A 22775-nucleotide genomic window follows, 5' to 3' on the forward strand; every position below is an offset into this window, starting at 1 on the left:
TGTGCAGATTCCAGCGGGGCTAGTCCTCCAGAGTTTGAACATGGTAAACAATTATCTGTCTAGCCCAAAGCAGCGGCAATACCCTCCTTCCTCCTCCTCACCTCTTTCTCCCTTCCCTCTCTCTTTCTCTCTCTTTTTTTCTTACTCTCTCATATTTTCTCTGCCTTTCTCTGACAGTGGCTTAAATAGAATGTTAATTTTGACTGGAGGTTTTCAAAGCCAAGACACTTCCTTTTCATCTTGGTGTGCACCGCAAGTTCACCAACACAAAGTCACTCCGCTCTTCAAAAAGGAAGTTGTTTTTTCCTTCCTGTCTATTTCTTTTTAAGTCCCTCTTCTTTCTCACTATTGCGCTTTCTCTCTCTCTCTTCTTTGTGTCTTCTGTCTCGTCTCAAAAAACAAAAAAGAAGACATGAGACTCTGGGAAAAGCGGTCTTTCAAGGTGATTGTTACTGCCTTCCCAAGCCATGGCAAATGCAAAATGCATTTTCCATCTGATACTAGTCTTTTTTTGTAAGCCCAGTGAAATGAAACAAATCAGAACAGCATTTTGTTAAGTGAACGTATTTTGCATTTTGCTTCTGGCAACAGGCTTTTCTCTCTTTGATCGCTTTACTATGTCGCTTGTTTCAAACATAAGCATAGAAATACAGAGAACTTCCAAGTTAACTTTGCACTAGGAAAAAAAAATGGTTCCCAAGTGCAAGCAGGCCAAGTTATGATCTTATTTAGTCACTGCCACTTCTGTTAAGTTTCTGTCAATCCTGCACACACTTGAGGATCAGTCAAAAACCTGACTTTTCTTGCCCACAGATAATTGCGGAGCTACAGACGTCTGTATGTGACTCAAAGGAGGAGGCGATACGTCTGCAGACGGCAATGGAGAAGCAGCTAAAAGAGGCCAATGCTCGCTGGGAAGAGGAAAGAAAGACAGTAACCCACCGTGCCGATCAGACCCACAAGGTCAGTGTTGGAAACCACACACTTTAATAATTACATCACTCAGCACTGAGCAACAGGTATTTCTTCACATTCTCTGATCAAAGTATGCAAGGTGGCACATGCCCCTTCTCTACACGTCTCATTATAAGCAGCTTTAATCATTTGTGTCCATTTATTAGGTGTGTGGTCCAGCAGTACTCTGTATTATTAAAGCTTTCAGTGGTATACTGCAGTGTTACGACTCTGTCTTGTGACAGTTGTTGGGGTTGGAAGTTTAAATTTGAACACACCAGATATGATGAGTCCCCGTGTTGTATTATAGAGACGAAAGAGCTTGAGAAACACTGCTTTCATGTTACTTAATCGAATGAGCGTTATAATTTTAAAAAATGAGAGAGTAGGAAGTGGTTTGCATGAGAATTACCACCTCAATAACCAATGCCAAGGTTCTCAAATAGAAACGAGTGGATTGCCCACTTTGAGTTGGGAATGAGTTGAGTTTGAGTGTCTTATAGACTTGCTTAAGATTAGACAGTGAAACAGGAAATTGACAAGCAGATTGGTACGACATCTGCAGTGATACAGACACTTTTACTGTCTGTGGAAAAGAGAGAGCTGAGGTAAAGCCAATCGATCTAAAATTCCTCCCCTCACCTGTGGCTAAGGTATGAAGCTCTGGCAAAGGACTGAAAGAATACGGTTTTAGATACAGACAGCAGAAATCATCCTTCTCTAAAGGGTGTCTAGGCCAAGACTTAGAGATATGGTAAGGATCTCAGTCACCCAGAGGTGCTCAGGGTAGTGCCAGTTTTTGTCTGCACTGATAGGAGCCAGTTGAGGTGGTTTGGACATGTGACTCAGATGCCTCCTGAACGCCTTAGATGAGGTGCTTTGGACATGCTCAACTGGGAGGAGATCCCAGTCCTGACCCAGGGCACACTGGAGAGATTCTGTCTCTTGGCCAGGTTGGGAACAATAATAATAATAATAATAATGGATTGCATTTATATAGCGCTTTTCGGGGCCCTCAAAGTGCTGTACAATTCCACTATTCATTCACTCTCACATTCACCCACTGGTGGAGGCAAGCTACAGTTGTAGCCACAGCTGCCCTGGGGCAGACTGACAGAAGCGAGGCAAGTAAGCAGTAGAAAAAATGGAAGGAATTTTATAAAATACATATTTCCTAAAATTACTAAACTATAATTAGTTCATTAACAGACCTGAATTTATAGTCAATATTATTGTTTTCAGTTAGATTTATAGCTGCTATGACACATGTTACACTTTTGTCACAAGTCCTAGAGACAGGTTGTCAGCCTCTGGTTGCTAAGGAAAAATGTGTGTTCCTCAGTTAGTTGGTGGGTCGTTTCTGGAAGTTTGGGCCTCACTGTTCACAGTTTCACTACTGCTTCGACAAACAGTTTGCAAGTGTTTGCAAACAAGTTGGTGTCTTCAACACAATCAATAGGCAACCAGGCAAGGACGTTCTTGTAGATTTCTTTGAGACCTGTTTCACTTAGTAACAGCAAGCGACCGCTCACCAACCAATCTGGGAATGTTTTCTCCAGCAACAAGTGGTTGCCATTGCCGTTGACTGGCCTCTAGGTCTGTGTAACTGGGGGCCAACTTGACAACTGGCAAGAAAGCTCACAAGAGAAAGTAGCAGCTGCAGTTATGTACTTCTTGTGTAAGCCAGAATGTATTTTTTGATATTTAAAGACAAACATAGCAGTGATATCGCTGAAAACACAGAAAAAGAAGCACTTCACATATGTGTTTTTTTTTTATCCTACCACAAATGGCTTGCACTGTATGAGGATGCTTGGCAGGAGAAGCGTTTTGAGTAACCGAACCCTCACAAAAACCTGAACTTACTTTTTATGTCAGTAAATGTAAATACGCTATTAACTATGATGGAGGTTACCACTAACAAAAAATACAGGAGCTTCTGTCCAAAGTGCCGGCCACTTTAATAGTTCATTCTGATTCAGTAAAAGAACTAGATGTTACAATCCCTGATAATGCATTATTAAGAGAGGATGATAAAGTCCCAGCAGTCACACAGTTCCTCTTCTCAGTGGTCTCTGCAGTGTTTGGTATATCTAAAGTATCTTTACACCAGCAGAGCTGGGGGTACGTCAGTAAACGTTGTGCTCTAAAAAAGCCTCGTCTGGATTTCACTTTTATAGAGTAGACACGGGTCGCTTTTCTTTAGTTAAAGCGCACTGCCTCTTTGTATGCATGTGCTCTGTCATTTTTATGGCTCGCTGCAAACTCCATAGTGACTTTAAGTGGCTTGTGTGCTCTGTGTCTGGCTGAATCTTATAAATCTCTCTGTTTCACCCAACGTCTTAAGTCATAGCCCCTCTTTATCATTTCTGACAATCTCTTTTACTGTTAAACTTTACACTTTGGCTCATTTCTTTTAACATTTTACTCTTTTTTTCTCTTTTTCTTCTGTAAAAATGTAATGTTTTATAAAAAAAAAGAGAGAGAGAGTTTACTGGAAAAAACCAAGATACTGTAATAACAGGAATGCTAAAGCAGTAACTTGTCACACTATGGTGTCTACCATTTAAAAAAATAAATAAATATATATATCTATATATATAGATATAGATATATAGCAGAAGCAGTATTTGTTTTGTTAATCCTTTTCCCTGATCCATGTGAATTTCTTTTAAGGAATCGGCTTCTTGTATTCCTCTTCTTCCCAGAAGCTGAATGAAGTACAGTTGAAATAGCAGTTGACTGGGTGTGGCTCACTTTAAAAAGACTTGTTGTGTCTGGGATCAGGACATATTTCCAAACAAAACCTTGTCTGTTTGTGGCTGGAGCTGTCTCATATAGTAAAGAGGCAGGTCCGTGAGCCTCTCTTCAGAGCTCTTCTCCTTCCAGGCCCTGGAATCCCAGGCCCTCCTCACTCAGACGTGCACAAAAGCAACCTGTTTTCTATGAAATTACTAGTCCGGCCCCGACACTCAATTATTGTGTTGTCATTTTTATCCATATGTGATTAACGGTAAAGGCTCGCTGTAGTCCTTTGAGTCCAGCAAAGCCCTGTTTAGTTTCTGTCTGGACTGATATATCTTTACTTCCCTTACACTCATTCTTAAAATGATACAATAAAACTTCAGGAAGTTTTTTTTTTTTTTTTAATGTGACAGCATTAAGAAGTACAGTAGAAACTGACCTAACGACTCAACATTCACTGACACTCGACATTTATTCAAATGAATTTGATACCGTCTTGAGTCTTGCTTACTGAAAGTTTTCATAACCAATGTTTCCACTGATCCTGTTTTACAAACAGGTGACACAAAATCTCTGTGCACCTGAATGAGCGACTTCTTACTGCTGGATTATTTATTAAATTACTAGTGCTGTCAGCATTAATCTTGTCAAAATGACGTTAACACCATAACCGCATTAACACGGCAAATCTCCGTTAGCAAGGGACTGGACGGTTTAACGAGCTTACCGCGCTAACGCGTTGACGCCATGCAGCCCCGTTTGGGCCATTAAAAATGTAATTATTAGACAAATTCCAATTATACTTTACACAGATCACAAATGGAAATATCAGGGCTTTATGTATTAAAATGTCTAATTGGTAACATCAGTTATTGAAATATAATTGCAGGTGTTATTCATAACTTTATACAATCTCAGCCGTGTACTAGATTAGTTAGGACTTAATGATAAAACAGCAAAGAGACCTGTGGAAGTGCCTAATATCAGCAGTAATGATAATAATATTAAAATGTCATCCAGTGTATTAAGTGCTGACTCCAAAGAACATCACTGGCATCGCCATACAACTCCAAATTAGCAAGCGTTACACGGGTTTACGTCCCTGGAATTTTTAACTGCAACATTTGAATGAAAAAGAAACTTTCAAATCACATTCAGGGAAAGTTCATCATTCACCGTGCTGGGTGACAGTGTCTGTAAATCATGCTTTCGACCCTACAACAAGTTCAGTACCACTACCAATGTTTCATGTCATCATGGGGCAAGTGTAAGGACATATGGTGAGAACTGGCAGGAAATGAGACGTGCAGGAAAATGTTTTAGCTGTTGAGGCCTGTGTGAAATTGGTAAAGTGCTGACATTCAAAAAGTGACTTTCAGCTCCTCCCCTGCCACAAGGGGTCACCACAACAGGTAGCTCCACATGCTTGCTTTGGTAGACTATTGCGCCGGATGGCCTTCTTTGCAACCCCAAAGGGGATTGATAAAGCGCTGGCATTAGCAAAACAAAAAATATGACGTCAGTAGAGGTCTGCTGCTAGCATATTATCAGCTACTGTACAGTTAACTCTGTTCATTAAAGCCTTATAGTATACTCTTGCACACAGGCACAGGGACACCCAAGTAGTACTTCCCGTTATGCTTCCTCTGAAGGGCACATGGACAGTTACTGCATTGTAACTTAGTCTCTGTGGACGAGTCCTCTCCATCACAAAGAGTTTTTATCAACATGGACTCTTCTGCTCATCGTCTAATGATGAAATTTCTATCATTCAGACCCTAGCAGACTTGCGGATGCAGACGCATATCAAAACCTTAAAGTATTCAGTGAGTCTCAGTAAGTCAGCACCACTCCTATAAGTCAAACAGACTCAGATCTGGCTTGCATCATAAAGACATTCACTTCTGGCAGAGATAAATCAGGAAACACTGCAAAAATTGAGGGCTGGTTGGTCTGCTGTGGAAGTAATCAAAGGTATTTGATTTAAAAAAATAAATAAATATTTGCAACATTGGATACATTTCCACATTGTTCGCTCAGTGGTGCTTACTAAATTAAACATCAGAACTGTAGAAGCATTCTTATGTGATTCAATTACTGGCCAAACGCTCACATACATGGTGACATGTTGATTAAAGAATTGGTTACTGTCTGTGTTGCACTGTAGCATGCAACACTTGTAGATCACATCGTGCTTTTGTTGTAATCTAAGTGCAACACGACACAGTAACACGCACGTGCCGACTCCCCCGTTGTGTGCTGTTTTACAAGACACGGGCCTTAGCATCTCTGTCTGGAGGAGACGGCCGCTTTCTGTTTCCATTATCTGTACGCTCATTATTATGATCCCCCTGTATTAACCACCTGCTAACGAGGCTCTAATTAATGGTTGAATTGCTTATTAAAGGCCAGACGTGAGGGGGAAAAGTGAACGGGGGAGAGGAAAGTAAGATTAGACAAACATCAAATAAACTGAGAGAAAGTAAAGACGCAAAACAAAGATTTGTTGTGATCTTGAAAGAGAAGGTTGAGATCCCATACAGTGAAGGAGAAGAAAGGGAAACGACAGAGGACGTGCGAGGATTGAGACGAAAGGAGGAAAGAGCAGGGGAGAAAAAAAGAAAGAGATGGTGGAGAGCTGTCAGTGGGCCATCGGAGGGAGTGTGTCGCCTGCTGACATTGTTTCCACGCTGCTCACTTCAAAGGGCTCGGATTATGAAGAGAGCGAGGGGCTTCAGACAATGGGAGGGGAAGAAAATAACATCAAAGTTAGCCGTGCATTTGAATTGGGATAATCCCAAAACAGTTGTTCTGAATGCATGCTGCACCAGATCAGATGTCCCTTTTTCTTTTTTCTTTTCCTCGCCAGCCCCATTCTGCCGTTTCTAGCCTGAATTTAGCTCCCTCTGTGGCTCTACTGTACTTGGACTTCTTAAATGTGGGTGTTAACTGCAGAGACCTTTGTATCTCATAAACCCTTTTTTTAGAACAGCGGCAGTACAGTTAAGTATGCTCATTATCTTCCTTTTTCGTACACATGACGTTTAGGTGGAGTAGTGTATCCGTGCGGTGTGCGCGTGGGAGCGTGCTATGTGTGTGCGTACGTACATAGGGCGAGCTTTAGTGTCTGTCTGCTTGCCATGTTGTTGCAGACGGGGCCCTTAGCTTTGCTTTCCCAGGCACATTTTTGCTTGAGTCGCAAATAGGTTAAATGTCGAAGTGTGTGTTGCAAACAGTTGCAGACGGTGCCCTGGTCCAGGATAATGAGCAGACTCAGCCTCTAAATCTGCTGAACTGAACCTACTTTTAGCTCGTTGTTTTATTTAATATTTTCTTTTTTGGCTCAAACTCAATTTTTGCAAAATATGCAAATCAAATGAGCAGAATAAACAGAAGCGCATTCATTAGAAAGCTCGAGTGTCATAAATGGTACCTTCACCTTTCTCCCTAATGTCATTTTTTATGAGTAATAACCCATATACAGTGTAGTCATATTAAAGTGTGGTAAATAACTCTAGACTGAAATTTAAGGAGGGAGTTTGGCACTATGAAGCCCCATGTGGAAGCCTTCTGCTCGGTATATTGGCCTTTGAACACCGTACACCCATACAGTGGCATCCTACTAATCGCGATGTCGGCCCACCATAAAACATGCCAGATTTTATAGTTCTTTTTTTAACGCTAATATGCAAAATTAACTATTAAGACTAATACGGAGACTATTTATTTATATATAAATGAATTTATGAGTCATTTTCCCAAAGACTCCTGTATAATTGGACTTCTTTTTAACCATTGGAGTCGCCCGCTTATGGCCAAAAGGAGAAATACAGATTTATGTTGTTGACTTCACTTTTCAGGCCAGAAGCCATCTATTATATACAGTCTATGGTGGTGACTCACCATTCCTAATCCAGTTAATTTTAGAGTGCCAATTATCTCATAACAGTTGGCAAGTCTCTTTGAGTGCACTGGAACCTGGCTGGTGTCAAAGGACTGTGCAAGGTGAAAGCGATACAATGCTTTCTGTTTGTTTTCATGCGTCCTGTCTATTTATAGCAGTTAAAGGTGATATTGGCCACTGGACCACCGTGACACATAGCTGGCGGTTTGTTTAGAGGATTATTCACTTCCTGATGTCAACCGCTTCGCTTCTTGTGGTTTTGTTATTAAGCGTCTGCATATTTGTGTGGATTTTTCCGTTTCTGATGCATAGCGATTAGAGGTAAATGTGTTTAATAGTGAGTTTATCTGGATTATTTGACCACATGATGTGTGTCTATGTGGCCGTGTTTGCAGGTAGTGTCTTTTCTTTTCTTTTCTTTTTGGCCTGTGTGTTCATGTGTGTGTCAGACCGTATTTATGAGTGTGCATGTACACTTGCCTGAAATGTGCAGCTGCCAAATCTGACAGAACTGAAGCCCACGTTAGCTTGCCAAGAAAAAAGGTACAAAGACACACACATTCACACACATACACACGGCTTGTCTATGCCCTCTCTCAGAGCCTATCTTCCCAACTCTGTATCTTTCGAACTCTTTCTGTCTCAAACTCTGTCTCTACACACACACACATACACAAGCACACATGCTCACCTCGCCCTGCCAAAAGGGAGAGGTGGCTGGTGAATAAACAATGGCACTCCGCCCATAGTGTCACCCGCCTGGGCTTTGATCAGCACCGCTGTTCCTGCTCCCCACAGCAGTGCTTCCTGTCTTTCTGCCTGCCGAATGTTGCCACGCACGTCCCCCGAAACACACACACACACACACACACACCTCTGTAACTTAGTGTTCGTGGACCTACATACACTCTCTTTCTCCCATTTTCTTCTCACTAAGTCTTTATCTGTGTCTTTCCCTCCCTCAAACTCTCCCACAAACACAGCTTTGAGTTAGTGCCCTTGTCTCTACAGTACATCTTCCAATAGTATTGCATTCTGTAACATACACCCACATATATTCAGTGTTTTCAGACACACACACACACACACACACTGAAGACAGGGATACACACCTTTGATCCAGGCTCCTCCAGCAGTAGCTTCTAGTGCGAGTCAAAGAGAAGGTCCTGTTGTAGTGTCCTCTGGGTGAAGTGACAGGAGACACATTACATAATGCAACAGTGACCATTGTCTCACAGTGTTTGAGGATGAGAGTGAATATGTGAGGTGCACTGTTCTTTGTGCATTAGACAGTGTGTTTCTTGGTTAAATTTGCAGTAGATGTAGTCCATGTGATCTAGACGCTGTTTTTTTTTTGTGCATGCATAATAATGAGGGGTCCTGTGCATGCACACACGCACACACAGCCATACAAACATGCACACATTAAGGAGGCTAGTTGTAGCAGCTGCAGTTTGTCTGTAGTTCTGTAGTTATATATGCATTAGTTTCTGAGGGGGTTGAAAGGATGACTTTGCCTGTGGGAAGGAATGGCAGCAGTGGATCAAGAACAGGTGCGCTGGATACTCTCTGTAGCAGAGGCAAAGAGTTGCTTCAGTAGTTGTGTGTGTGTACGCGAGTGTCCATTTGTCTCCCGTGTTTCTGTGTCCGTCCACGTCCTTCAACACATCCGAGTTCTTTGTGTCAACCTTGAACTGCACATTTGTTTGTTAACCATCTGAACCATCATTTTCCTCTCTTCCTTCTTCTTCTCTTTCCTCTGTGTGTGTATGTGTGTGGGCATGAATACAGTTTTCATTTGTGTTGTGTGTTTGGTATCTGAAATGGTTGATGTTACTTGCTGAAAATAAACTAAACTGCTCTTTACTTTTAGATTTTTTTTTAAATATTGGTCCAGTTAGCCAAAATATGTAACTATTTATGCTAACCACAGATTGAGTTAACTCAGAAAATGTTATGTGATTTGTAGAATTATCTGAGCTTGTGGTTGAAAGATGTGAGACTCATACCCCTCTTTGGTATGACACAGCAATGAGGGAGGGTCTGTAGTTATCCATTATCAGCCCTCAACTTGGTCCACGGCGTTCCTCTCAGCCACCGTTGGACCCTGGTCAGATACTGGCTGGCTTTGGTAGGGATGTTTACATGTCTTTTGACCAACTGGCAATACAGAGACGAGAGAATGGTGAGCGCAGAGTGCCACTTCCTGTTCTCTTGCTTCAAAGTCTGTGTTTTTGTTTTTACGTGGTTTTTTGGTTAGATGCTTGAAATAAGATCTGTGGTTAACGTGTTTTAGACATTTTCCAGTTTCATTCTGCAACATAAAAAAACCTCAGTCAATAATTCGCCTGTAAATGTTGAAGAAGCACCAGCAAGTGGCTAAATGAGACTAGAGAAGAGACTGAAAGGGTGTAGTGATGATGACACTGTGACACTGAGAGAGCTAAAAGAGGTATTCAGTAACCTTTCTGTTTCGGTGGCTTTTCGTTTTGAGTCACTTTTATTTAAATCTGTGGTTTCCTCCAACGACTTTCTCACTTCCTGGGTGTGTTTGTTAGCATCACTAATAAAAGTATATTTCTTAATATAGGAGCAAACACACTGGGGCACTTCTTGTACCCCACCAATGGCTGTTGTTCTCTTAAATCTTAACTCCGTGCTGTCAAGTAAGCCCACATTCCAACTTCAAGCTAATTCCGGTTTGTCCTTTATGTCAGCATCAGCGTTAGCCAGAAAGTTATAGTCTTGGATCTGTATACGCACTGTATTTATAGCACGTGTGAAAGCGAAGGTTGCTCTCCCTCTTTTTTTCTTTCCCACTCTTTCCTGTATGCATTTGTGTGCGTGCGTGCTTGCTCCACACGTGTGCATTGTGTCGGCTGATTGATGAGTTTTCCGGCCGTGGGGCCGATTCCCAGCAGCGTTTGATCCACATATCAGAGGAGGTGGAAGTAGAAGAAAGATAACATTCCAGGATGCTATAAAAGAACGTGGGAAGTAGAGTAGCTCATAGAGAGCATATTTGCAGACAACAAATGGAAATTACTCACCAAACCACAAACCTTATGCAATGTAGAAAGAAACCAAGAGCTCTTTTGCGCTTTGGCTTGGGCTCCTCAGTTTGAAGGATACCATAGAACTTGGCTGAGGTCACAGATTGTATAATATCACTTAATAAGAGCTACAAGAGTTAGCGATATAGTTCAGAAAACCACTAAAATTGTCAGTAAGTTCAGTGCAAGATATTTTTTGGCATTCACAGAATGGTGATTTACTATTTTAATAGCCACAACATTATTTATTGTTGTAACCACTTATTTTTATTTTAATGTAAATTACAGTGCTGTACAGTGGTTAGCCATCAGCAGGACACCAGATTGATTCTGTGCAGTGAAACGATATTAAATAGATGTGCATCACATAATCTTGCCCCCTTTTGTTTGTACCAACTTCTTTTTTTAAATCCTGGTAAGAATCTGAGGATTTACTCCAAAATCAAAAGAGCACCTATGTTTCATAAGACGTTGTCAAGAGTTTTTAGGATGCACTTCATATGCGTCCTTTTCGATAAGCAGAACAAATGCACGAATGCCCACACACAAACGCGCGCACACACAGCAGGCATATGGTGTATGTTTTATAGTCGTTTCCTATTCTCTTTCTACCGCAGCTCACAGCAGCTGAAAGAGACGGGAAGACCGAGAACAGCGCGTTCCCCCCAGTGGGCATAGCTCGGTTGCAACATGTCTTCATTAGCGTGGAAATTGTCTTACTATTTTCATCAGTACCAGAAAAGACGGGCAAGATAACCGTTTGATTTACTGCTCAGGAGTTGCTCCACAACTGCTGCCATCACGCTATCTTCCCGCTTTACTTCTAAATCAACTCTGGGAAGAAGAACTGAAAAGCATTAAAGCACTGAAAGCAAGTCAATTCACACCAATATCGGTGTTATCTTTCAGTGGGGCTGTCCTGGTCCACTTGCTAAACCACTTTTCTTTTTCTTTTTTTTTTTTTATTCCTACACACAGACAAGACAGACCAACAGCAAAGCAAAAGCAAAAGTTTCTCTTCTCTTAACACCTCAGGAGGGAGACCTCTCTCCTCCTCCTACAGCTTCTCTCTTACACTCACTTTTTTACCTTTCCCACAATCCTTTGATAAAAGTGCAGATAAAAGAAAGTCTGTGCTCATCTCTCTGGCCATCCATCTCTCCTTGAGGTTAGCACCTCCTTTATTATTTACTATTAGATCAGTAGCCATGCACACACACACCGTCTTGTTCTACTAAAGCTGGTGTGTGTGTGTGTGTGTGGGCGCAATCCACAAACTGTGTCTCTGCTTATGTATGTCTGTGTGCTTTGTGCGCCTTGTGTATGTATCTGTTCTTACCCTTGTGTGTGTGTGTGTGTGTGTGTGTCCTTGGCTGGAGGCGGTGCAGTATGAGGTTTTTGCTGCTGTCTGAAGTCGTCCAGCCTCAGTGTCATTAGAGGATCTCTTTAATCCAGACTTTGGGAGAAACTTCTGACAGCACGCTGCAAATAGAAGGCCCCGCCGCACATGAAGAGCAGCTCAGCTCCTAACAAAACACCAAGTTTAAAGAGGCCCCTGGCCTTTTTTCCTCCTCCCACTATTCCTCCCTTCTTTCTTCTTTGCTTTTCTTTTTTTTTTCTCCTTGCCCTCTGTTGCTTTTACTTCACCCTGGGGAAACATGCTCGCCTTATCTGCGCAGGAGGACCACCCAGGAAAGATGACTCAGGCATCGTTGTGCCTGTGTGACGCCGCGTGTATGTTTGTGTGCGCACGACGCAGTAACTGCGCACTCATTTGACTGCAGAGTGTAGCGCTCACATTTTTAGAACTTTTGCTGTTAATATTAATGCATGCCTATACCTGTATGGATCGCTCTGAGCGGTGTGTTTGTTGGTGCTTGTGTGCGCGTGTGCCTCGCTAATCCTTTGAGCCAAAGTTTGGAATGAAAGGCAGAGGCACTTTGCTGATGGAGAGGTGAGAGAGACCTCTAAGCCCCCAACCGATGTACCGTGCGCCAGAAGTAGAACCGCTGCCCCTATCTCTTCACTCCGGCCACGTGGGTTTTTTTTCTTCTCCTTCATGTCCCTCCTCCTCTTCGGTATCTTGCTGTTTCTCATTTTTCACCTTTCTGAACTTTCTCTCCTCTTGCACTCTTCTGGATGTGGTCACATTTCTCTTGCTGTCTTCTCAAGCTAATCCTTTGCAATTTGCTTTTCTCACTTTCTTTTTTACACCTTTCACTTTCAGGCTTCCTTCGTTCATATCCCCTCCCAACATCTCTTCCTAAGGAAATCAGACCCCCCTCCTCCTCCTCCTCCCTTACACCCCCATCCTCTCTTCCTGCCCTGTTTTCAATGATCCCAGTCTGCATGACTGATACAGACCATATCACCCTCAGCATCTGGAGACGTTTTTGCTGAATATTATACACATGGTCATTCATGTACTTACACACTCAGTACTAAAGAAAAGAACTGTGTGCGTATGTTGACTACTTGTGTGTATCTGCAGTACATGTTATATGTACAGTACAGAGTTACAACAGTGGAAGTTAGACTGAGAAAATGAAGAATCAATAATGAAGCACCAGTTGGAGGTTTTGTGTCTGAACAAGTGCCCTCATTGATTAAAGTCAAGGTCAGACAGACCATGCACATCAGCTTTAGCACAGTATCTGTTGCTAATTCGCTTAATATGAGCATTGTGTCTGACGGCAATAATGACTGAGTATCTGCAGATCTTTCTGACTCACAAAGCTGTACTGTTCATCTGCAGAAACATCCCATATGATTCTATTAATGAAGGAACCAGGGTTGAACTTTTGCACTTAGATTTGCTTTGAGTACATCAAACGTAGAACCCACAAGAAAGAGAAAAACACGTCACCAGTGAGGTCAGCCTCACTTCCCAGAAGATGAGGTCGAGAAATGTTGTGTCACATTGCGGGGAATCACTAGTGGGACAGGAAGAGATGGGTGGGGTGTGATCTGTTAAGGACGCTTATCTATATTGTCTGCCACGGTGCTGTTTTAAGAATAGTTGTAGGTGACATTAGGGTCACAGTGGGTAGGTTTTACAAGATGATAGCAGACGTTTGCAGCTTAATCATAGACTGTATATAAGACATAGATGTAGCCAACTTGATGTAAGTCACTAGTTTTTGGTCTCTGTAGTTTGAAGCCTTCGTGTTTGCATTTTGATGACAGCTATGCTGCTTTCTTTGCAGCCAGAAATGATTATATTTTAAAAGAAACAGTGCTGCTGTTACCGAGCCTGGTTAGTAAGACAAGGTTAGGTCCATATATATTTGGTAAAAGACAACTTTTTACCTCAATAAATTTTAAATTAAACAACTCAGATGCAGTGCAGACTTTCAGCTTTAATTCAGTGGCCTGAACAAAAAGATTGCATAAAAATCTGAGGGACTAAAGCATTTTTTAACATCGCTTCATTTCAGGGGCTCAAAAGTAATTGGACAGATTAAATACAGGAAAATAAAATGTTCATTTCTAATACTTGGTTAATACTCTATCCAAAGAACGTTTTTCCAGAACTGTGCTGGCTTTTTTAGATGTTGGGGTTTTGTTTTGTTTTTAGCCAAGTTCAATCTAGCCTTTCTATTCTTGGCACTTATGAGTGGCTTGCACCCTGCAGTGAACCCTCTGTATTTACCTTCATGCAGTCTTCTCTTTATAGTAGACTTGGATATTGATACGCCTACCTCCTGAGTTGTGTTGTTCACTTGGTGGGCTGTTGTGAAGGGGTTTCTCATGACCATAAAAATTATTCTCAATATCACTTCTTGGGAGTGTTTGTTAACATCACTAATAAAAGTGTATTTCTTAACATTGGGGCAAACACACTGGGGCATCCACCACTGTTGTCTTCTGTGGACCTCCAGGTGTTTTTGCGATGCTGAGTTCACCAATGCTTTTTGTCTTCCTCAGGATGTAATCTACATGCACTGTAGATTTTTCCACTTCTGATATTGTAGTAATTTCTCAGATGGGTTTTTTCTGTTTTCACAGCTTTAGGATGGCTTGTTTTACCTGCATGGAGAGTTCCATTGACCACATGTTGACTGTTCACATCAAAATCTTCCAAATGCAAGCACCACACCTGAAATCAACTCCAGGCCTTTTAGCAGCTTAATTAATAATGACATAACAAAGGAATTGGCCACACCTGCCCATGAAAATAGCCTTTGAGTCAAATGTCCAATTACTTTTCCCTTTAAAAAGAGAGCGACACATGTTAAAGAGCTGGAACTCCTAAACCCTTCATCCAATTTGAAAGATGGGAGTCTACTCATTATATAACTATATTTGGAATATGTTTCAGTAAATGGGTATAAAAAAACAAAACTTGTGTCAGTGTCCAGATATGTACTTCAGACAGAAGTACCTTGTGAACACTTTGTGTTACTGTGGGACACCGGATATGCCTGTAAATCTCGTCTCTCTTTTCTAAAACTGTTAGAAGTTTGTCTCCAGCACAAACAGAAACGAAGGTACAGTCACTAAAAGAGCACTTGTTAAATGGGCCCCCTGTTGGGATGATGGTTAAAAAAAGAAATAACAGGGTGGGGGGTGGTAGAGTTACTACGAGTTTACATTATAAAATGAAGGTATGTAGGATATAAACCTTGTTTTTAAAAAGAAACACATTTTATTTGTGATATCACGGAAGAGAAGTGCTTTACCCACAATCCAAAATTGAAATGGTCACTGTTACCATGGGAAAGTATTTTTTAAGATTTTTTTTTTCTACACTCTCCCAAATGTTTAATTCGTCTCAAGAGACCATCACCACAATAAGCTGTGCATCTCTTTCTGCCCCTCTCCTCCAAACCCACTCCCACCCAAAAATAAATACTAGTCCTTGCATGCCTTCTCTACACTACCACTACAGCTACTTAAAGTTCTTGTAATTCATGTCAACTCCACTGAAAATGCTTTTCTTAGTGTCACTGAGACTTTGATTCGTCAGTAAACAAAATGAAATGATGAAATCAAAGGCAAAGGCTTTCACAGAATGGAGATGTAGGCTACAGTGGGGTCGTGACTAGTTAAGAAATACCCTGATTAATAGGATAAGCATGCTGGAAATGGGCCGCCTTTCATGTTGAAGAGCTGAAACTGACCTCGGCGTGCTCTAGAGTCATGTTGGCCGATTAATGTGTGCTGAGGGGGGAAAATCCAGAAGCCTAAATGAAGCCTAAATCAGTGCAGTTGAGGTTAGTTCACACTGTGTTTTAAATTAGTGAAAGAAAATGGTCATATATGAGATAAAATTGCCAAGAGGATCAGACACTGTGAAATCTGAGTGTATTCAGTATAAAAATCTAATTAACAAATCCGAGTCTGTGTTTCTTTCTTCCTTTTTTCTTCGTGGTGTAGTTTTTAGAGAAGCTCTACCTAAAAGTTCACCCCGGCCCTAAAGCCTTGCAGTCTGCGCATGATTTATGTCAGTGGACTGAATCGTAGATCAGGCGGTCATGCCTATCACCTGGACTGCGTTTCCCTCGGCTCGGAGAATCAACAAGTCAACACCTGGCCTGCTCACTCAACTCCAGTGGGGGGGAGACACTGTGGATATTGATGTTAGCCAGTGCTACACTCACACTTCTTGGAGGTGTGTGTGCATGCAAGTGTAAATGCACGCCCGTGCTTTCATCTTAAGATATTTGTGTGTGTGTGTGTGTGCACACGCACACTTGCACGTGTGTACATATCAGTCCCTGCTTTCCATGCAGGCTAATCGAAGATGAAGTGTCCACATGTGCACTCGGAACATCTGGTTCTGGGTCGTACGCAGGAACTGTGCCTTGCTATCACTTACGGGCAGAAAGGGGGAGAAAAATGCTTTGTGCGTTTCTTTCTTCTTCTTTTTCTTAAATTCTTCTTTCTTGCCTGAGTCTTAGAAAGCAAAATAGATTGAATTCTTTATTGGTACCTTGTGGAGAAATTTGATCGGCACAGGTACTGGAATACATGCGAGAGGGCTCGTTATCCACTAAATGATACAGTGTATGATTCTTAGTACTGCCAAGGAAAGGAATAAGAACTGCAGCTTTATAAAAGACTAGAAAGTTTGTTCGTTTCCATACTGGGGAAGTCTTTCTTTATGCCCTTGTCTAAAAATCAGTTTGGGGTTAATGAGGGCAGCTTCATAGTAATTACTGAGATTGCTTTGTTAATAGCCTTTTACCTCCCAAAAAGTAATCACAAGCTGTATCTCTCTTCATTGTCCTTCTGTCTATGTTTGTGTACTCTATATTCCTATTAGTTTTCTCCATCTACTTGTTTTTTTAGCTCTGGTTTTGAGTCTGGTGTAGCCTCTTATTGAGATAAAGCGTGCATCTGTTTGCAATCTCAAATGTAACTGCAGATTAATGTCTATCAATTTGTGCCACGTAACACTTAACACCACACCGAATTCGAAATGTTTTTCTCTCTGCGTCAGTCAGCTGACTGTCTCTCCCTTCCCTCAGGCTCTGCAGGAAAAGGTGGAAAGTCTACAGAGACAGCTGCACTTGGCAGAGAAGAATCTGCTAAGCAAAGAGCTAGAGACTGAAGAGAAGGTGACGAGTTTCTCTTTTTCTCTCCATATCTCACCATCTCTTTCAAATGCTTATGAGAAATGTACGAATGAGGCAAGACCGCCTAACCCAAACTGATTCTCTCGCCATCAGTATTGCTACATCCATCTCGCTGCCCAGCATTACCTTTTTTAACCCTTTTTCATCAGAATTCCTTTTGGTTCGTGCAAGCACACAAGGCCTCATCTTTGGCCCCTCGTCGTCTTATGTCACCAGTCCCTCCCTCCCAATTTACCAACCTTACTTGATCCTCCAGGGGGCCACAAAAGGCAAACAAAATAGATTTCCCCCCTTCCTTTCCTGCCCTCCCCTCATCACTCTGCCATCTCTCGTTCTCCTGTTCACAACCAGAGATATGCCCCCTCACACATTTCCCAAATTCCTTGAGATCTGGCTTCAAGAGCCAGCGCCTAGGGCCAGGAATGCCACCGCTGCCTGCGTTCAAAAGGGAAGCCTCTGTGTGCACACATGCCGACAAACATACACCCGCAGCTCTCTAGAGCGCCCTGTAATCAGGCTCTGTTTTGACCTTGACACACACAGAGAAGAAAGCACTAATGACTACACTCACACAGGAGGTTGTTCTTTTGTACTGTGGTATGTACACCAAAGGCATTCGCTCTCCTGCGTCCCCCTCTGATCCACCCACTGACCCTTGTACACACTTCACACACCCATTGCGCACCTCAGTGTCCAGCCTTCGTAAATTTTCAGGAAGAGTCCAGAGGTTTTTAGGAGCCATTGATCACTGTGCCAGTCCCAGAAGCAGGGTCATATGGTTTCCTATGACTTAGGAGCAGCTGAATCAGGAATCTACCTGCTCCCATGTCAGATGAGGGGTTGGGTTGAAATTTCTGAGTGTTTTCAGCATTAATAAGTATCTCTGTATATCATAAAGTATACTTAAAGTGAGTGTATGATTCCTCATTTGTTTTAGGGGTCCTCAGTGTACACCCTCACTGTGTGAAGTGTGCATCTTGTAGCTCTAAGGCCGCCCTCTCTTTCCACCAACTTTCTTCTGACTGGCTGGGGCTGCTGTGCTTGAGATGACCATATTAAGTACACCCACTGTTGCTGACATCACACAGATGCAGACTTGAAAAAAGCTGTCTGAAACCAAGTGTTTATAAAACAGTCTGAATTTAGTCCATTGTAACAGTTGTATGGCAGAAATGAATGGGACACAAACTAGTTCCCCTTAAAGGGTACAGCTGTTGTATTGCAATTTCCACAGTATTCTCCTCTTTTGCAAAACTTCATCACAGTTTTATTAGTCTTGCTAAATTTTTGATTGCAGTGCCACTAACATGAATTATGATGCTGATTCCAAAAATGCTGCCTTCTGAAGCAAAACCGGCAACACTGCGACTGAAGCAAAGAACGGGTAAACACGACTAAAAATCTGTTTAGCATTTGGTTCCAATTTTAGGTGCTTGACAGTTCTTTTTTTCACAGCCACTAACACATTTCGCTAATCCAGCACAGATTGTTTTGCTGTAGCAAAGTTGGCAGCGCAGAGATCAACAGGAAGTGAGCCATCGTAGAAATAAAGTAATGTGTGCATGTGCCAGAAGAGCTAAGAACCCATTACAGGGTACACATTGCAGGGCAGCTGAGATAGGATCTGGAATGATGGGGTTTGAAGGTTTTTAATAAGGTACAGCAGCTAATGTTTCAGTATGACTTCATCAGAGGGAGAAGAGGAGGCTTTGGCAGTGTGGATGTTCAGAGTGCCTGCACCCAGCTAATAAGTGTCTCTCATAGCATGAACAGGTTTTACGTGTGTCTAGCCAATACCTTATTCCGAAAGAATGTATTATTATATATCCTGGGTTTGTGAGACATGTCTATCCACTGCTCTTTTTATGCTTGAATAATCACTCATGAAAGTTGTACGTTTCTTTTATCTTATCCACCAAAGTTTTGCTGCTTTTAGCGAAACCTGAGGGTAATTTTTTCCTCACTTTTCTGATATTGTACCCGTTCATACCTCAGCAATGTCCTGCTCCTGAATTGTTACATGTCACAACTGCTGATGTGAAGCAGACTTTGGTGTTGTTTCGGCTTGTTGTGACCCCTTTATCACAACAAGGCACAAGGGTGTGTTTCCGGTTCAGTCTCTGCAGACAGTGGCGTGATGTACCTCAATAGTTAGAATAACTTTCAAGACCGTAGTGGTTTTTTTGTTTGGTTGTGTTTTTTAAGGCATAGGCAGCCTGTATTCCAAGGCTGAAGAGGAAAGATGCCCACAAGCAGAGGAAAAAGTGCACCTGGAAGACAGTGACTTGGGAAAACTGCCACATTAGCTCCTCTCACAACTCGTTGATCAAATGCCAATTTTTGCTGATTTTTCCCCCCAAAGAACTTCTGTTGACACCCTCTACAAACAAAAGTCAGAGTTTTACAGAAAACAAAGTGCTGTGCTGAAGGAAAGACGTACAGATACAGATACACCATACTTTACTTGACATATTTTACCTTAACCAACAAAAGCAGGTGCAGCTCCTGCACATGTTACTGTATATGAATGTTGGTCCTAAGTGAGGCTAAGCAGGCTGAGAACCCTGAAAATAAGCTGACTGTGGTTCGTTGTCATTTGTTTACTGCAGCTCTAATTACATAGATGCTCAGCTAATGTAATGAAACTGACATTATATCTTGTAATAACATTAGCTAGCTACTTGTCAACCATCCTAGCATTTCAGTCTGCGCGCTGTTTTAATAAAAGGATTTATTTTTAAGTATAAGAGGTCATTATTTCATGATTGCTCACCTTACTCAATTCAGTTGAATTCTGCTGATACTGGTACCAACTCCTAAATTTCTAGTGTCTTGACCTCCCCATTTAGGACTCGAGCTAACTCATCTGGAGGTCTAATGGCGCAGGAGTCATTCCTCCTGCGCCATCTTTGAAGTCCACTGCCTGGTGCGCATGCATTGTTGGTGCATTGTAATTAGAGCTGGGCGATATATCGAGTTTTTAAAAAATATCGATATATTTTTATACGAGATATAAGATGTGACAATATCTTTTATATCGATATAGTCTATGTTACGTTATAACTATACTTGTGGAGCCGCAAGTTTGCCTCTCTTTTGTCTTTAAGCAACATTACTCGGCTTCGCCCCTCCTTCACTGAACACAACTCCCCCTCCTCCCCCATCGCTTCACCTGCAGGAAGCGACAAGATGGACACGGCAAATCTCCGTTAACGAGTTACTGCGCATCGCCCCGTGCGTGGGGCTGGACGCCGTCAACGTGTTAGCTAGCTAACCACGCTAACGAGCTAACCACGCTAATGCCATGCACGGCCTGAAATCCTTTCATTTTCTCAAAAGTTGACATATGTGCCTTATGTATGAATTGTGGTTGTGCTTGATGACCGCGAACCGATTTTATGTGGTACACGGCGCTCAGCAATCTGTCAAAAAATGTTTTAGTACGACTTTGCTAAGCTACGGAGCTGCACTGCTTGATGGATTGTCGGAGCAGTACGGCTACCGAGGAGCCTCGCGGAGTAATACGTACTGTGCTTCAACGTAATATTACCCTACTGTGTATAAGGACCATAAATGGCACCTGTTAAGAGACGTGGTTACGAAGAGGATTTCAAACTCAATGCTGTCAGTCATACAGTAGAAGTTGGGAACAGAGCAGCTGTGAAATCTGTCTTTGTTACTATGCTCAGCATCTTTTAGTTTACATTTTGACTGCACAATTGTGAGCTTTTTGTTATGCACAAAAACAACATTGTTTTCTTTTATTTATGGAGCATTATTATTTAATAAATGCTCATAATTTATTTTTGAGTAAATTTTATGTACATCTATGCTCTATGTTAATAGAAGTGCATGTGTGACATCTGGGACACAGCTTTGACTAAGAACTCTCTTTTTGTTCTTACTTTATGGCTTAAAAAAATATATCGAGATATATATCTTATATCGCCGTCCAGGTAAAAAATATCGAGATATGAATTTTGGGTCATATCGCCCAGCCCTAATTGTAATGTAAATTCTCCGAGGACCTGCAGGCATGCAGACATTGACCCAGACCCTCAAAATGACAAAATGTACACTACCACGACGAGCAGACCTTAGCAAATGTATGGATAAATATGACCAAGAATGTAGGTTACAGTTAGTTATGTGGAAGTATAAGTGGTTATGAGGCCATGTTGGCATTTGTAAGTCATGTGAACAATGTTTCTTTTCCATTGTCAGCGTCCGGCAAGTTTATAGTATCTTGTAGCAAATGTTTGTAGGTGCGTCTTAGCATCCTTTCTTAGCGATTTACAATTACACCTTAGTGGGAGCGACTGGCTACATGATATATTGATTCCTGCCTCATATAATGCTCTTGGTCAAGAAAACGACATAGTTTGCATGCAGCTATCAGGATTAATGTACATTATACATGTGTTAGAGATGCTGTGGACAGAGTCTGCGCATTGTGTTTTATTTGCCATTAAACCTAAAGGTATCCAGTCTCCACACAGCAATAATATTGCCCTGGTTTATCTGCCAAGATGTGTCTTTGTAATCCGATCCCTCTCATGCTAAAACAGCTTTTCTGCCCAGACTTCACACAGATGTTGCTTGCCTTACACTAGCAGGGCCCTCGCAGGCTCCCCCACTCTAAAATGGCAGATCATCAGCTCGCTGTGTGGTTCAATTCTCCTTGAAGACAGGAGCAGAATATTGAAGACTACAGCTCTTTGTATAAATACATAATGATACAGTGGGCATGGCGAACTGTACAAGTTTTAGAGATGTATCCTTGTGCAACACGGGAGCTCGGTGTAATAAAAAATAAATCATGTCTCTAGTTGTTTTCAGTATTGATGCAGACATAAAAATGCAGAGGAGCTGAACTTAAGTTCTGTAGGCTGAGCCGTTTTCCTGTGTGCTGTTTTTGTTGAGGCACATTACATCAGCAGCCACCAATCCATCCCATAGTTCTAACAACCTCACTAAGATCTGTAGCCAGTTCTAATCTCCTTCTGCCTTTCCTTTTTTTTTTTTCTTCTTCTTCTATTTTTTCTCCCTCATTTCTGTAAAGCGGTTTCCTTTTTTACCTCTCGCAGCAAAGCGTTTCTGAATTCAAATCGCTCCTTGGTGAACTCACTGAGTGCCAACTCAGTGGATGTGGAGGCGCAAACTTTGTGAGTGGCGTCATTTTTGATGTACCCCCTTGTTCCTGACAAGGTTTTTGTCACTCCAGAACAAGGGTGTATATCAAAAATGTCTTTCCAGCAGCTACCCCCACTCCTCTTCCCTCTTCCACCTCCACCCCCCAACCTGTCCCACGCAAGCCTGTACACACACACATACACCCCAACTTCATTAGCATACATCAAGCCTCCCCAACAATGTGACAAACTTCATTTGAACGTTGAAAGTGTTGAGGGCTTGTTCCTTTCTGCTGGCAGCTGTCAAAAACCATGCCATGTGACGGTACCAAACGCAAGGGAAAGTCAAAACCACAATCTAAAGACTATATATAGATGAAATGTTGTCATTTTAAGATGACTGGGA

At 41.9% G+C, this 22775-nt stretch overlaps 1 protein-coding gene across 13 annotated transcripts in view; it reads left to right on the forward strand.

The window, feature by feature from the left end:
* Positions 1 to 22775, forward strand: part of cep112 (centrosomal protein 112) — a 130777-nt gene that overhangs the window by 99876 nt on the left and 8126 nt on the right. For 11 of the 13 annotated variants that reach the window (XM_085155860.1, XM_085155858.1, XM_085155864.1 and 8 more), the window contains 2 exons: positions 814 to 963; positions 17130 to 17219. In XM_085155860.1, the coding sequence (XP_085011986.1) occupies positions 814 to 963; positions 17130 to 17219 (240 nt within the window). Of the gene's footprint in view, positions 1 to 813; positions 964 to 16035; positions 16271 to 17129; positions 17220 to 22775 lie in introns of those variants that run through there. The other 2 variants (XR_014873584.1, XM_085155863.1) reach the window with 2 other exon arrangements.

The sequence above is a fragment of the Neolamprologus multifasciatus genome, chromosome 4, assembly GCF_963576455.1.
Source record: "Neolamprologus multifasciatus chromosome 4, fNeoMul1.2, whole genome shotgun sequence".
Lineage (NCBI taxonomy): Eukaryota > Metazoa > Chordata > Actinopteri > Cichliformes > Cichlidae > Neolamprologus > Neolamprologus multifasciatus.